This window comes from Sciurus vulgaris (genome assembly GCF_902686455.1).
Source record: "Sciurus vulgaris genome assembly, chromosome: 10".
NCBI classification, from domain to species: domain Eukaryota; kingdom Metazoa; phylum Chordata; class Mammalia; order Rodentia; family Sciuridae; genus Sciurus; species Sciurus vulgaris.
The window spans coordinates 76,655,396-76,671,353 of NC_136470.1; the positions used below are offsets into that span (position 1 = coordinate 76,655,396).

Consider the following 15,958-nt stretch of genomic DNA (forward strand, 5'->3'; position numbering starts at 1 on the left):
CATTTCTTCAAAGACTCTTGTCAAGTTATAAGAAGGCCTAATAATGAAAGGTAAAATCTGACTTTCTAACTGTATAAAATCACTCTTCCTCCTCAGTGTATATCATTCTAGAAGAAAAAAAAGATAAGCACAGTTTTAAATAAAACCCTGTTTTCTCTGTTCAACACCAAAACAAAGAATTCATTTCCAGTAGTTTTACCACTCAAAGACCTTGCCTCATTCCTCTAAATAAAGAGAAGATACAGTTCCTAAGAACATTACTCTTCAGTTCCAAAATCTGTTCACAGCATTCGTATGAAAAAATACGAACACCACATTATATCTGATGTAATAACAGCACAATGACCGGCTGACCTGAATAGTTCAGAAAGGATTATTATATTTATAGTATTCTAATCTCATCATTTCCCCCCCACCTTTATTTCTGAATCCAGAAATATTCTCTCTCTCTCTCTCTCTCTCTCTCTCTCTCTCTCTCTCTCTCACACACACACACATAACCATATATGCAAGTTTCATGTCTGTAGCTTGACCATGGTAGAAAAATTTTAGAGAAAAAAAAAAAAGATTCCATACTGAAAACATACAGATTTTATTGTCATTATTCCCTAAACAATACAACTATTTACAAAGCATTTACATTATATGGGATATTACAAGTAATCTAGAGACTATTTAACGTATACAGGACATGCATAGATTATATGCAAATATTAAGTCATTTTATTCAGAGACTTGAGCAACCACAAATTTTGATACCCACAAGAAGAGGGTGTGAGGGAGAGTCTCCTAGAATCAACTCCCTATAGACATAGGACAAATACATTTTTTTTTATTTCATGCTATAGTAAACTCCAAGACTGCCAAGTTAAAGGTCTATCTTTAAAAACTCTCAACTAAGGTGCGTTTTCAAGTCAAAAGATATGGTTAATATAATTTTCTTCATCCTTTTCTCTACTTCTTTTCTTCTATTGTACAAAACTTTATATAAGTCTCTTGTTCTCAACTTACACTGCCATTCTCAAATGTACAATATGTATTTCTATGTCTGCCCAACCAGATTAAAACCAACTTCTATTTTTTAAAATAAATCCATTAATGCATAAAGTATTTGGCTTGCAAAAGGGAAACAAAATGCTTACAAAACTATAAATTTTCTTTAAAACTTATTATATGTGGTGGGTGTGGTGGTGAACACCTGTAATTCTAGCAACTCGAGAGGCTGAGACTGATCTTGAGTTCAACTCCAGCTTTAGCAACTTAACCAGATCCTCTCTCAAAATAAAAAATGAAAAGGCTGCAACTTCCCATTCTCCACCAGACTGACAGCACATTTACTTTGTACAAAATAGGGATTTACTCCTTTGTTCAAAGTAGGATAACCAATTCTAAAAATTAAAAGAGAGAGAGGTAATAGATAGCAAGACCATAAGGATATGTCAGTCAAGTGGGATTCAGAAAACAAACAATAAAAAATCTTTTATCTAACGATAGATTTTTTTTTCCCCACTACAGGACAACAATTCTTTTTACTAACTTTCGTTCTGTTGCCTTCGACAACAAATAGTAATTGTTCCGTTTTATCTTTTTCGCTTTTTGTGAACCAATTGTGCAACTCTCCTGAGCAGAGTACAGAAATGCAACCTAAGATCACAGCAACTCAGGAGGCTAAGGTAGGAAGATTTCAAGTTCAAGACCAACCTCAGCTACTTAGCAAGGCCATAAGGACTTAGTGAGACCCTGTCTCAAAATAAAACATGAAAAAAGGGCTGGGGAGGTAGCTCAGTGGTTAAGAGACCCTGGGTTCAATTCCTGGTTCAATTTAAAAAAAAAAAAAAAAAAAAAAAAAAAAAGAAAATGTTTTGACTACACTTTAAGTTAACAAGCCTTCATATCTCTGAATTCTTTTACTAAAATTCTAGAGACCACAATAAAGTCAATTAAGGGGGGAAAAATGAACTTACCACCAAACAAAGGTTCTGGTTCCACCAATATTTCCTGCTTTTGAGGAATTGGGGCACGGACTTCTTCTCTATTAAAAAAGTAGGAAAATATCAAATGAGAACTGTTTTCTAATACCTTCAAATTAATTACTGTGAATACATTTAAATTAAGTAAAATGAACCCCAGACTTTGTGACTTTCAGGAACCACAGTAATCGTGATAAAAGTTTTTTAGATGATTTCCACAGAGATGAACTAGAATAAAGTACCTGGCATAGACAGCTCAAATATCTTATAAAGAAACAAGAACAAAGAGAAAAATAAAAAATATTTCCCATTCCTTCTCATGTTCCCCACTCTAAATTCTTAAAGGAAAAAGAAAGATAGGATATTTACCCCAAAAAAGCAGACAAAAATGGTAAACCAGGCTTAACAGAAGTAGTATCACATTACATAAAATAATAGATAATTAAATCTCAAGGATATATTAAGTGAGATCAAATAAATTGGCAATGAATTTTATGTTGATTACAAAGGAGACTAACACAGGTGTGACATTAGGTTACTTACTAAACAGACCCAAACAGATCAATCAGAAAAGGTAATTATACATCTTTTCAAAGTCGATTCTCTCCAAAGTTTACCTCCATGGAGCATACTAATAATTCATAACATTGTTCAGTGGTACAGCACCCCTGAATTCTATGCCCAGAACCTCAGAAAAATGTACATATTTTTAAAGCACAATTTAAAAAACATGTTTTATATAGTGAGAAGGGCAGATGTACCCCTAAATCAAATCTTATCTACTATTCAAGTTTCTATAAACTAAATCATGTTTTTGTATTGATTCCCATTAAAAATCTGAGCCATGCTGGAGGAGAATGGAATATCACACTTGAAATAAATGGCTAACACTAATAGGGGAAAATGTTATATTTATAATGATCCCTAAGATTCACACTTCATGTGGAATCAATACTGCATTAATATGAAACTAGCTCAACAAAAGAGGCAATTATGCCTGTATGTGATCTAGTTTTTAAATTTATCTCTATTTTAGTGAAAATAAAGTACTAGTATTTTACATAATCCTATTTAAAAGGATTCCTCTTAAATCTTATGTTATATATAATGACTGCTATAAAAAATATTAAAGTCTCACTTAAGGGTTTTTAAATTTCGTCTCAAAAATCAATGGCTTGGGATTCCCAGCTCTGGGGCCTCTTCTCTTTAGAAGTCTATCTGTCACTTTTGCAATAAACCTGCTGCTTGCTTGCTTTAAAAAAAAAAAAAAAAAAAAATCAGCTGGGAGGTGGCACACACCTATAATCCCAGCAGCTTGGGAGGTTGAAGCAGAAGATTGCTAGTTCAAAGTCAGCTTCAGCAAAAGCAAGGTGCTAAGCAACTCACTGAGACCCTGTCTCTAAATAAAATACAAAACAGGGTTGGGGATGTGGCTCAGTGGTCGAGTGCCTCTGAGTTCAATCCCTGGTATCCCACAAAAAAGAATGGCTTGCTGGGTGTGGTGGCATAGGCCTATAACCCAGCAGTTTGGGAAGCAGAGGCAGGAGGATCCCAAGTTCAAAGCCAGCCTCAGCAACTTAGAGGCTCTCAGTAACTCAGGAGACTGTCTCAAAAGACTATAAAAAGGAGTGGGGATGTGACTCAGTAGTTAGGCATCCCTGGGTTAAATCTCTGGTAAAAAAAAAAAAAAAAAAAAAAAAAAAAATTCAACGGCTTTCCACTGAGCATGGTGACATAAACCTGTAACTCCAGCTACTAAGGCAGACTGTGCTTGGAGAATCCCAAATTTAAGGCAAGCCTGGGCAAATTAGTGAGATTGTCTCAAAATAAAATTTTAAATAAGGGATTGGGGGCTAGGGATGTAGGTCAGCAGTGAAGTGCTTGCGTATGCAAAGACCTGGGTTTAAAAAAAAAAAAAAAAAAAAAACGGATGGGCTTGGGGCTCAGTGACAGAGCTCGTGCCTTGCATATGAGAGGCACTGGGTTGAATCCTCAGCACCACATAAAAATAGATAAATAAAATAAAGGTATTGTGTCCATCTACAACTAAAAAAAAATTATTAAAAAACAAAACAAAACAATGCCTTCCTCTGAACAAAGTTCAGGTCTAATATTTTCCAAAGACAGTTGAAATTTTGCCCAACAGATATTTATTTCAAATACTGATACTCTTACTGATATCAACTGTAAAGGGCAAATCCACCAAATCTCTTCACCATTATTACTATTCTATATTTATTACAGTTCAATAAACTGAGGATGCTTTTAATGATTAGCTACATGTAATTATTTAAGGTATAAAGAACCAAAATTCTTTTTTCTTTTTTCAAAGTAAATTAAATTTACTTTAAAGTGCTAGGGATTAAACCTAGGGCCCCATGCATGCTTAGCATACACTCTACCACTGAACTATACCCCAGCCCAGAATTTTTTTTTTTTTTTTTAATTTTTCATAGCAACTCACTTTCTTGGAATAATGTAAGAAAATCCAGAATTGGGAAATATGAGTTTTACCAGACTTCTATTTCTGCTGCTTAACTGCTGTGTGGTCAGAAAAATTACTGAGCTCAGGCTTGCTCACTGGTTAAGATTCCCCACCTGCCCTTTGGCTATTGTGAGGCATTCAAGCCTTGCCTCCAGGCGACAGGCCAATCCTAGTCTGGAAGCTTCACCCTCCACCATGCCACTGCTGGCCTCTAGGACTTTATGTGAAGACCACATAGTTGATCGACTAAGAGACAATTAAAAAACAGACATGACAGTGCTCTACAGAATTCGAGGTATATAAATACAAAAATTTTCACCTGATACTTTTTCAGATGCTTCCAACCTTAATTTTTTTTCCAAGACCAGAAAATGACCTAATTTTGATAAAAACGCAACTAGTTAACTTAGGCAAGGGGTAGCTCCTAACAATAAAAAATAAATTCATACTCTGTGTGTGGTCTGACAGTGGAGACACTTGCTGAACTGGTACTGGGCTCTTCAGCAATTCCTCCACCATCCAAAAACATAGTGACTGCCATCTCCAGATTATTGTTGCAGGCTTCAAGCATATGTTTTCCTACACTTTCACTTGCACCTGAAATAGCAAAAGGACAGGGAGGGGGAAAAAGCTTTAAAGATACCTTCTTTCATTCAGCTTTTATTAAAATACAGAATTGTCAAGCAAATTAATAATCCTTTTCCCTTTTAGAATGAATGACCTTTTAAAATAAGTTTATTTCTACACTGGTGACTGGCTGGTATGAAATATACAGAACTAGAAGAGAATGTAGCAGCATTAAAATACTCATCTTTTACAGTAAAATGAAAACTAAATAAAGCATTCATTTGCCATTTCTTTAAATGCCCTAAGCATATATTAATTAATAAACTAAAAAAAAATTTAAAAAATTAAAAACATCGTTCTAGAAAGTTAGAAATAGTTTCTGTGAAAAAGAAAGAATTCTAGTTAGCATTTGTTACAAAGCATTTTTAATACCATACAAGCAAGAAAAAATTGAGATGGGTCATTTTTGTCTAAAACATATAACTAAATCAAAATCTGAAAGAAATAAGGATCTTTTATCATTTAATACTGGCACTAATACTGATCCGTAAGCAAAATCAGCGTGGTTGGTTAAAATGAAATGTAAATTAGTAAAGACCTTTAAGAAAACAATATGTACTGAGAATAAAAAATACTCCTTTTTTGACTTAGTGATGTGCACTCGTAGTCAAAAAAACTAAATCTATGGAAAATGTATATGCGTAAACATCTCTATGTAGGTCCAGAGTAGCTTCAGTTAATAATGAAAAATTGGAAACAACATAAATGTATAATAACAATGTAAATTATAGCATCCATTTGATTTACTACTTTGTGGTCACTATAGTATCTCAAACTTTCCATTTGGGATGTTCTTTATCTGAATTATGTCCCTTAGAATCTCCTTCAGATGGTGGTAAATGCTCTTCTAAGTTTTTGTCTGAAAATGTCTATTTTGCCGCCATTCCTACAAGATGGCTTTATTAAGTATGTCATTTCAAAGCTGACAGCTATTTTCTCATTACACTGAAGATAGCATTCCAATGTCTTCTGGCTTCTGTTGTTCTTATTGGGAAATCAGCTGTCAGACTAAAGGAAAAGAGTTTTATAGTAATCTGTTGGTCCTTTCTAGCTACTTTTAAGATTCCTCTGTGACCTGTTTCTTGTCTGCTTCACTCTGATTTGTTGGGGCTAATTTTACTTATCCTCCTTGGGATTCAGTGGATTTCCACCACCTATAAATTATCTTTTATCGATTCTGAAAATTCTTCAGTCATTTGACCACTGCCTCACCCCTTGAACCATATATCCTTCTGGGAACTCAAATAAATGTTATGTTAGAAATCTGCACTCTGCCTTTGTCTCAAGCTTTCTTGCATGTATTTATTATCTCTTTATCATTCTATGTTGCATTCATGGTTACTTTCTACATTTCACATTCTCTCTTTAGCTGTGCCAATCTATCCATCTATTTAATTTCATTTAATCTTTTATAACTAGAAGTTCTATTTCTATTTCCTTATCTACTTCATCATGTTTCAGAGACCCTTAACTTTTTCTATTTCAATCTTTCATTTCTTCAAGCATATTAATCAAACAAATATTGTTATTAAGACACAAGATAAACTTCTTACAGTCTCTATGGGTCACTGTCTTCTTTCTGGTTCTCACAGTGTGCACCAAGGTTTCTTCAGGATTTGTGATTTATTTTTTTATTTTTTTATTTTTTGACTGATCTTGTATGCCTTGGAATTTTAATCTGTGGATTTTTGAAGCCTGGGTTGAAAGTTCATCCCTCCTAAGAGGATTTCAAAGATTTTGCAAGGTGCCCATAGGTACTAATACAAAACAAGAGACCATTTTAAATACATTCTTGACTTGGAGGCTTTTCAAGACCACAGGGAAAATGTTATTCTACAACAAACCTTGTTAGATATCTATCCCTATAAATGAGCCCCTCACCCCCCCACGGTTGAAACATTAAATCTCAGCCTCAAGAAGGGGAAGGATCTCCTTTTAAACTCCTTTCCCTTGGAAGGTCCCAAGCTTTGTTTCTTATGCCCTATGTAGCTATAAAAAGGGAAGTTCAAAACCATTCAGTGTAGGCAGATTTCACCAAGGTGAAGGCTCAAATTAAAGCTACTATCTGGAAGTCCAATTTCATTTCATTTTGAGCCTCTTGTCAACCTTTTAGCCTTACTGTGAGAAACTGAAGTGCTGACTCTATTCCTGTACCTCTCATTTGCTTTCAATTTCCTACTACCTGTAAGACTTTAGATCAAGTCCTTAACACTTCATACCTGATTACAACAGGCTCCTAACTGATCATCATTCTATCTTCCACCTTGCTGCTAGCATGTACTCCAAAATATTACTGTGGTTCTATCATCTACCTGCCACACACCCTCGTTTAAAATTCCTAATGGCTCTCTCCTGACACCTACACTATAAATTCCAAAGTCTTTATGACCTGGAAAGTCCTTTATGATGAGATCTCAGCTTATTTCTCTGGCATTGCTTGCCTCTCCTCTTCTCTATCTATACTATAGTCTAACTAAGTCTGATGCTTGGAATGCCCTTTCTTCCTCATCTAGTTCAGGCTTACTGAGACTCACCAGAAGTGTTACTTTGTCATTATGAATGCTAAAATACTTCCTAGTCCCCAACCCTATACTGTTTTAGTATATCCAAGATGTACTGCTAAGCAATAAATGCTGGTTTACTTTCTGGCTTCTCTGAAAAAAATATAAGCATTTGTTTTTGGTACCCAAAGTGTTTAAATTCTTAAATTGAGTTGTGAGTACACAAGAATTCACTTCCTGATCATTTACACTTCTTGCATAGCTGTATTTGTGTATGATTTATTTTACAATATATATAAATTTTTTTATTTGTTCTAATTGGTTCTACATAACAGAATGAATTTTCACACATTGTACACAAATGGAGCATAAAGTAGAAGCATCTTGAACACATGGATTGGTTTTCTTATGTTTGCATACCCAGCACCTAGCTTTATATTTGTGCTTATGTGTGATCAATGTCTAATAAATTCACTTAGAGCTACCTCATAGTGCTTACGTTCAAGAGATAATACACCAGTGTTAGGTAAGAGACAGGGCATGGTAGAAGAGAATTTACTGCCCTTAGGGACCTCAGCCCCACCCAACACACTAGCACAGCTTAATAAAAGCAAGCCCCACTGTGTACTATGTAGCTCAGTCCACTCTTCCAGAGTGTGTACTTTCACTTTCAATAAATCTTTGCTTTACTTGCCAACCTCACACATCCCACTCAAGTCTTTGTTTGGGATGCCAAGAATATGGGCCAGGACCCCCTGGAAATCCCTACCCAGGCACTGGTAACATCAGGGAGAGAGGAGCCAGAATCATGGGCAATCTTTCTCTATCTTTTAAACTTTGTACTTATATTTGTGTATATATATTTTGTAAGTATTTATAATTTAAATTAAATTGATAAAGCAATATAGTTTCACTGTGAAAACAAATAGCAAATGGGTACTTGGGATAAATAGGCTTATGACAAAATTTTCAGTAAAAGCATCACATAGAAATTTTTAAGTGGTTATATCTCAAACGACTTAAAACCAGTAAAAACCAATATGTCCCCAAAAATTGTCAGGTGACTATGAAAAGCTACAACTTTTCAGACAGATGACAAAAACACAAACCTAAGATGTAAATTTAAAAAATTGGGGCTGGGGAGATAGCTAAGTTGGTAGAGTGCTTGCCTCGCAAGCGCAAGGCCCTGGGTTCAAATCCCCACCAAAAAAAAAAAAAAAAAAAAAAAAAAAAATTCATGAAACTTGAGTGGAAAAAACTACCAATATGCAATACTGTGCAATTTAAGTTTAAATCAATAAATAACATTACCAAAAGAAAAAAAAAAAAAGCATCTACTCATTTTAGTCTTAGAAATGTACATGCTTATGTTAGCCAAAAACCTTTTTTTGGTACTACTTCACACATCCAGTAGAATAGTTACTATTGAAAGAAAGAAACAGCGTTGGGGAGGATGAGGAGAACCAAAACCTTGGTACACTACTGTTAGGTTGTAAAATGGTACTGCCACCATGAAAAACAGGATGGCGGCACCTAAAAAATTTAAAAGTAAAATTACCATATATGTCTAGAACTTTAACCTCTAAGAATATACCCAGAAGAACTGAAAGCAGGATCTCAAATATTTGTATAGCCACTTTCTCTTTTTTTGGTACTGGGGAGTGAATCCAGGAATGCTTAACCACTCAGACACATGCCTGATGATGGTACCACAATCTTATTTTCCTTAGTTCAAATATCCAGTTTTTGAAAACTTACCTCTTTCTTAAGTGATAATATGAGTTTTTTCTTTCTTTTTTTCTTTTATTTTTCAATACCAGGGATTGAACTCAGGAGTACTTTCCCACTGAGCAACATCCCCAGCCCTTTTTATTTTGTATTTTGAGACAGGGTGTCTCACTAAGTTGCTGAGGCTGGGCTTTAAACTTGTGATCCTCCTGCCTCTGCCTCCCAAGCTGATGGGATTATAGGCATGCACCACCACACCCAATTTGTATATCCATTTTCAAGCACTATTATTCACAGTAACTAAAACATGAAAACAACCCAACTGTCTTCTGACAGATGGATGAATAAGTAAAATGCAGTCTATACATACAATGAAATATCATGCAGCCTTTAAAAAGGAAGGAAAGTCTGACATGCTGCAATAGAAGAAACTTGAAGACATTATGCTAAGTGAAATAAGCAGTAGGACAAAGACAAATACTAATTCCATTTATGTGAAGAACTTAGAGTAGTCAAAATTTTAGAGACAGAAAGCAGAAGGCTGAGGTATGGGGTTGTAGTTCAGTGGCAGAATGCTTACCTAGCACCTGTGAGGCACTGGGTTCAATACTCAGCACCACATAAAAAATAAATAAAATAAAGGTATTATGTCCATCTGCAACAAAAACAATGACAACAACAAAAAGAAAATAGAATGGTGGTTGCCAAGGGTTGGGGGAAGCAAGAATGAGGAATGGAAAATTTTTGTTTAACTGCTATAGTTTTAGTTTTATAACAGAAAAGTTGTAAAACAACTTTAAACAGTAGTGATAACTTCACATTGTTAATATATTTAATACCACTGACATTTACACTTAAGATAGTTAAAATGGTAAATTTTGTTCTGTATCTTAGCATAAAAACAAAAAATGAAAAAACACCATTTTGGGGGGGAACTGGATAAATACATTTAATATTGTTAAAAATATATTTGGGATGTCTTGAACTAGCCCTGTGGCTCCTCTATACTCTCTTCCCTTTTCCTTTTGCCTCTTTCTTTCTTAATCAGGGGTGGAGGGAGGTTGCTTACTTTCTTTTCCTTTATTTGCCATGGGAATCTCTCTTGGATTTTTTTGTTTTGTTTTGTTTTGTTTTGTTTTACATGAGCATTTTTTTTTTTTTTATTTTTTACAGACTGCATTTTGATTCATTGTACACAAATGGGGTACAACTTTTCATTTCTATGGTTGTACACAATATAGATTCACACCATTCAGGTAATCAGGTCATACATGTACATAGGATAATAATGTCTGTTTCATTCTATTATCTTTCCTTCCCCAACCCTGCCACCTCATTTTCCTCTACACCATCCAAAGTTCCTCCATTGTTCTCTTGCAACCCCCCAACCCCTCTCCCATTATGTATCACCCACTTATCAGAAAAAAACTTTCAGCCTTTGGTTTTTTGCACTTGACTTATTTCACTTAGCATGATATTCTCCAATTCCATCCATTTACCAGCCAATGTCACAATTTTATTCTTCTCTATGGCTGAGTAATATTCCATTGTGTATATATACTACAGTTTCTTTATCCATTCATCAACTGAAGGGCATCTAGGTTGGTTCCACAATCTACCTATTGTGAATTGAGCTGCTATGAACATTGATGTGGCTGCATCACTGTAGTATACCGATTTTAAGTCCTTTGGGTATAAACCAAGGAGTGGAATAGCTGGGTCAAATGGCGGGTTCATTCCAAGTTTTCTGAGGAATTTCCAAACTGCTTTTCAGAGTGGCTGCACCAACTTGCAACTCCACCAGCAATGTATGAATGTGCCTTTTTCCCCACATCCATGCCAACACTTATTATTGCTTGTATTCTTGATAATAGCCATTCTAACTGGAGTTAGATGAAATCTAAGGTGCCAAAAACATACAATGGAGAAAAGATAGCCTCTTCAACAAATGGTGCTGGCAAAACTGGAAATTCATATACAGTAAAATGAAATTAAACCCCTATCTCTCACCCTGTACAAAACTCAACTCAAAATGGATCAAGGATCTAGGAATTAGACCTGAGACCCTTCACCAAACAGAAGAAGAAGTAGGCCCGAATCTTCATCATGTTGGTTTACAACCAGACTTCCTTAACAAGACTCCCAGAGGGCAAGAAATAAAAGCAAGAATCAATAAATGGGATGGATTCAAACTAAAAAGCTTTTTCTCAGCAAAAACAATAATGTGAAGAGAGAGCCTACAGAGTGGGAGAAAATCTTTTCCACACACACTTCAGATAGAGCACTAATCTCCAAAGTTTATAAAGAACTTAAAAAACTTTATACCAAAAATACAAACAACCCAATCAATAAATGGGTTAAGGAACTGGACAGACACAGAAGAAGATATACAGGTGATCAACAAATACATGGCTTGCTTGTTTAAAGGTGAGGATTCTGTAGATTGCCTGAGTGATCCCCCTCAGCCTGTCTTGACATTTGGCTCTCCTTCCTTCTTCAATGATGGTGGCATGACATGATATGTGACAGGGTTGGAGAACTGGAATGTTTTTCTCCTGGATGGCTGTCATACTTGCAGTAGGACACATCTGTCCAACTGCAATGGAGAATCTCTAAAGAATCTTCAAAGAAAAGACAAAATAGAAGGAGTGAGTCCCAGAGACTCTTCCCAGAAGATCAAACCTCTTTTTCTTCCATTCTTTTCTTCTGGGAAATGAAAACCCAAAGTTTAAAAAGTAATAACCAACAAACAAATATATATATTTGGTCTTCTACATCTTTTCTGGAGTACAATTTCTAAAATTCTTGGAATCTTTGGTGCTAAGTGTCTTTTGGTGTTCAACTGAAATGACTAATGGCTGGCAGTCCCAAGGTAGCTTCAAGATGGGGGCTGCTCTCCCCAAAGATGAAGGTGGGATTAGAGGACTGAGACTCAGTCCTATTGAACCTCAAGAGAAGGAAGGACTGAAGGTTAAAATGATCCCCACTTTCTGAGGATTTAATGACACTTATGTAATGAAGTCTCCACTTAAAAAACAGAAAACATAGGATTCAGAGAGTTTCTGCATAGACAAATAAGTTAGGTTCCTGGAGGATGCTGTACCCAGAGAGGGCAAGGAAGCTCCACATCCCTTCTCCATACCGCTCCCTATGTATCTCTTTATCTGAAGCCTTTGAAATAATCCTTTACTGGGAAACTTAAGTGTTCGCATTCTGTGAGCTGCTAGAGCAAATTAACTGAATCAGAAAAGGGGGGCGGGCATGTATACAGTCAGTCAAAAGCACAGACAGGTAAAAACAACCTGGGGCTTGCAACTGGCATCTAAAGAAGACAGGGCAGTCTTGGGGACTGAGTCTCAACCTGTGGGATCTGACACTGTCTCCAGGTACAATCCAGGAAATGAACTGGATTAGAAGACAAGCTTGATATAGGCAGCTATAAAATTGCTTGCTTGCTGGTAAGGAGAAATCCTCATACTTTTCACAAAGAGGTGGTCTGTATTGACTACTATGCAAGAACAGAGGAAAAACAAAACACTAGACATATATTTGGGATTTCTTATATGTGGGCATACGTGATAATTTAAGCTACATGGGAACAAGGAGATTTTTTTCTTAAAAAGGGTTCATATATTATTCAATTTAAGAAACTTTCTTACTCTTCTTTCTCCCTCAAGTGTGAACATGCCATCTGTCAACCAATAAATCCTACAGTTTCATCTGATTAATACCACTCCCACCTTACCTCTTCTCTTTGCTCACTGCTACAGTCTAACACGACTTTCAAGAACTACTGCACCTCACTGCTCTTGGTCAGGCTCCTCACTGATATATTCTCTATACTATAAAATAATTTAATTGATTATCTCCCCTACTTTAACAGTTATACACTGCTAACTGGAAAAGTTAATCTCTCTTAAATTACATACAAAATCTGACCTTTATTTACTTCTCCTATTTTATATCCCTCTGCTCTCAAGTCTATACTGTTTCCTCCAGCCACAATGGTCTACATGTGGTAAATAGGTCCGCTGGTGGTACTTCACAAAACCATTATCTGCAGGATTTGGATAGTGGTATCAGTCAAATCATTCCTCTCATTTTTTCCTGACAACATACTAAATACCCAGCTTTCTGTTAAGTTCTGGACCTTTCCCCACCTCCTTGCCTCACCCTAAAGTAGATGGAGCAATAGGTACATACTTTCTTTTGGTGTCTTAAACTCTATTCTTGTTTCTGCTAGCTCTTCTATCTTACAAACTAAAAACTCAATGGAATGGCCCAGTTCTCATTTTCTCATTCCAGTTACCTCTCTCTAAGTACGCATTCAAACTGAAACAAAAATTCTCAAATTGTAGTATGTACAAATTTACATTTTCACCTTCAGAAAACACTATATAAAATGAAATCTCTTGTCTGGGCCCAGCTCAGTGGCAGAGCATATGTTTAGCTTTCTTGAAACTGTGGGACTGATCCCTAGCAAAAGAAGGAGGGAATGTAGGCAGGAACAGAGGGGGGAGAAGGAATAAGACAGAAGGAGGGAGAAGAAGGAAAGAGAAATCTTGAAATAAAAATATAAATTTTTTGAGGAAAAAGAGTTCAAATAGCCCAATAGCCAACCTATGTCAGGTAATTAAATACAAATTCTCAGGGGCAAAACAACACAAGTTTGATAATCAACTTCCCATATCCTTATTCTTAAAAGTTAAGGCTTTGTTTCAATGCTTTCCTAATGTTCTTACAATGTCTCCAATTATACTATGTTGTACTTTTTAAACGCCAACCTAAAAATTCAGTGTTCAGCCTAGTGCAATCCCAGCAATTTGGGAGGCTGAGGCAGGAGGACCTCATGCAAGGCCAGCCTCAGCAACTCAGCAAGGCCCTAAGCAACTTACTGAGACCCTAACTCAAAATAAAAAATAAAGGGCTGGGATTGTGGCTCAGTGGTAAAGCACTTGGTTCAATCCTAGTACCCCCGGCAAAAGAAAAAAAAAAAAGAAAAGTTTAGGATCTACTACACTCTGTCATTTTAATTTACTTAACTACACAGCAGCTTCTGAAAGTTATTAGCATTTCTGAAAGTAGATTACTGTGGCTGCCTGTTCTAGCAGAGATGAAGCATTAACATCTGTCTCCCAATAAACTCTAAAACCAGTTGCTCAAGGAATCTACCAATTCTTAACTCCTTTTAGATAATTGACAGTTCATTTATACTATTTTGGTTCTTGCCTAAGTGCTCACACAGCCCTGAAGTACCACAAAATGCACAAAGAACATGCTGATGGCACTACTATAAAAACATTTAATACTGTTGGCTCTCATTTTGAAATTTATTTGTTGATAAAAATTTCAACAAAAATGCCCAATGCATAAGAACTGTCACTGTCTCCCTTTCTGCCACCCTACTCCTACTGAAACTCCAATGCCAGTGCCATCGATATGAAATAAATGACACTATGAAAATCAGGAATTTGTTAAGCTAATCTTCGAGCAAATAGATCTGTCAACCTTTTGGTCTATTTCAAAAGCCTTCCCTAACTGCCTAATTTTTTCTTTACTTTATTATGTTGCCTAAAATATTATCAATTAAGACATTAATTGGGAAAAACATTTTATTTAAAATATAAGCACTAACTGAAGAGTAAAATGTATCAATCATTTCACTACCTGAATTAATCCAATCATACTGCTCCTTCCTAAAAGCCAGTAATAATGAATTAAGGTTTGATATATAGAGAATACAAATTTGAAGAAGAAATTTAAACAACTTAAAGTAGTTTTAGCATGTCAAGTGTCTTTGGAGGAAGAGGTAAGTAACACCTAAATTAAGTGCCACACAGGATGAACTTAGGGCATCAAAAATACACCAAGTACCTGGGGATAGAAAGACACCAAGCAGTTAAAATATATCAAATTTTTGCTTCTGTCCAGTCCTGTGCTTAGTAATAAAGAGAAAACATTCTTCATATTTCCTTCTGTACACAGTTTAAGGAATACGGTATAGATATCAAGAGCCTAGGAACTACTCAGATAAACCTGAGTATAAATCCTAGTTCTGTCATTGAGTAGCTGTGTGACTTTGAGTAAATTACTAGTTTCTGAAGGCCTGAGATCCCTCAGTTATAAAATGGGTAATCACCAACTTCATGAAGTGCTTGTGGAGATTAAGAAAAAATGACATAAAAGAACCTGGCGCAGTTCTTAATTGACAAAGGATTAATAAGCTCTTAAAAAATATACACTGTTCAAGGTCATGTGGTATACAAGCTATACATAAACAACAAATGAAAAACATATAGCATAAAATGTGACTATTCATATGTAGGTTATGGAGAATGACATTTTGTCAGACAGTAAACAGAACAGGATAATCAAGTTTATTTTTCTTACTCATCTGATGCTATGAATCTATGTCTCTCTCACGTTAAACACTCATTAAACAAACAAACAAACAAAAAAACCCAGCTGGACACAATGTCCCATGCTTGTAATCTCAGCTACTGCACCCCTGGGCTCAAATCCTACTATTGGGGGACAAAAGAACTATTAAAAAGTGAATGTTACATTTCTAGGGTTGTAGCTCAGTGGTAGAGCACTTGCCTGGCATGTGTGAAGCACTGGGTTCAATCCTCAGCACCACATTAAAA

General features: G+C 35.7%; 1 protein-coding gene across 1 annotated transcript in view; it reads right to left on the reverse strand.

Moving 5' to 3' along the window:
* UBXN7 (UBX domain protein 7) overlaps positions 1–15,958 on the reverse strand; it is a 63,030-nt gene that overhangs the window by 35,463 nt on the left and 11,609 nt on the right. Inside the window, exons 2-3 of the mRNA XM_079156236.1 lie at positions 4,905–5,052; positions 1,965–2,032 (exon numbers count right to left, since the gene is read on the reverse strand). Coding sequence (XP_079012362.1) covers positions 1,965–2,032; positions 4,905–5,052 — 216 coding nt within the window. The remainder of the gene's footprint in view (positions 1–1,964; positions 2,033–4,904; positions 5,053–15,958) is intronic.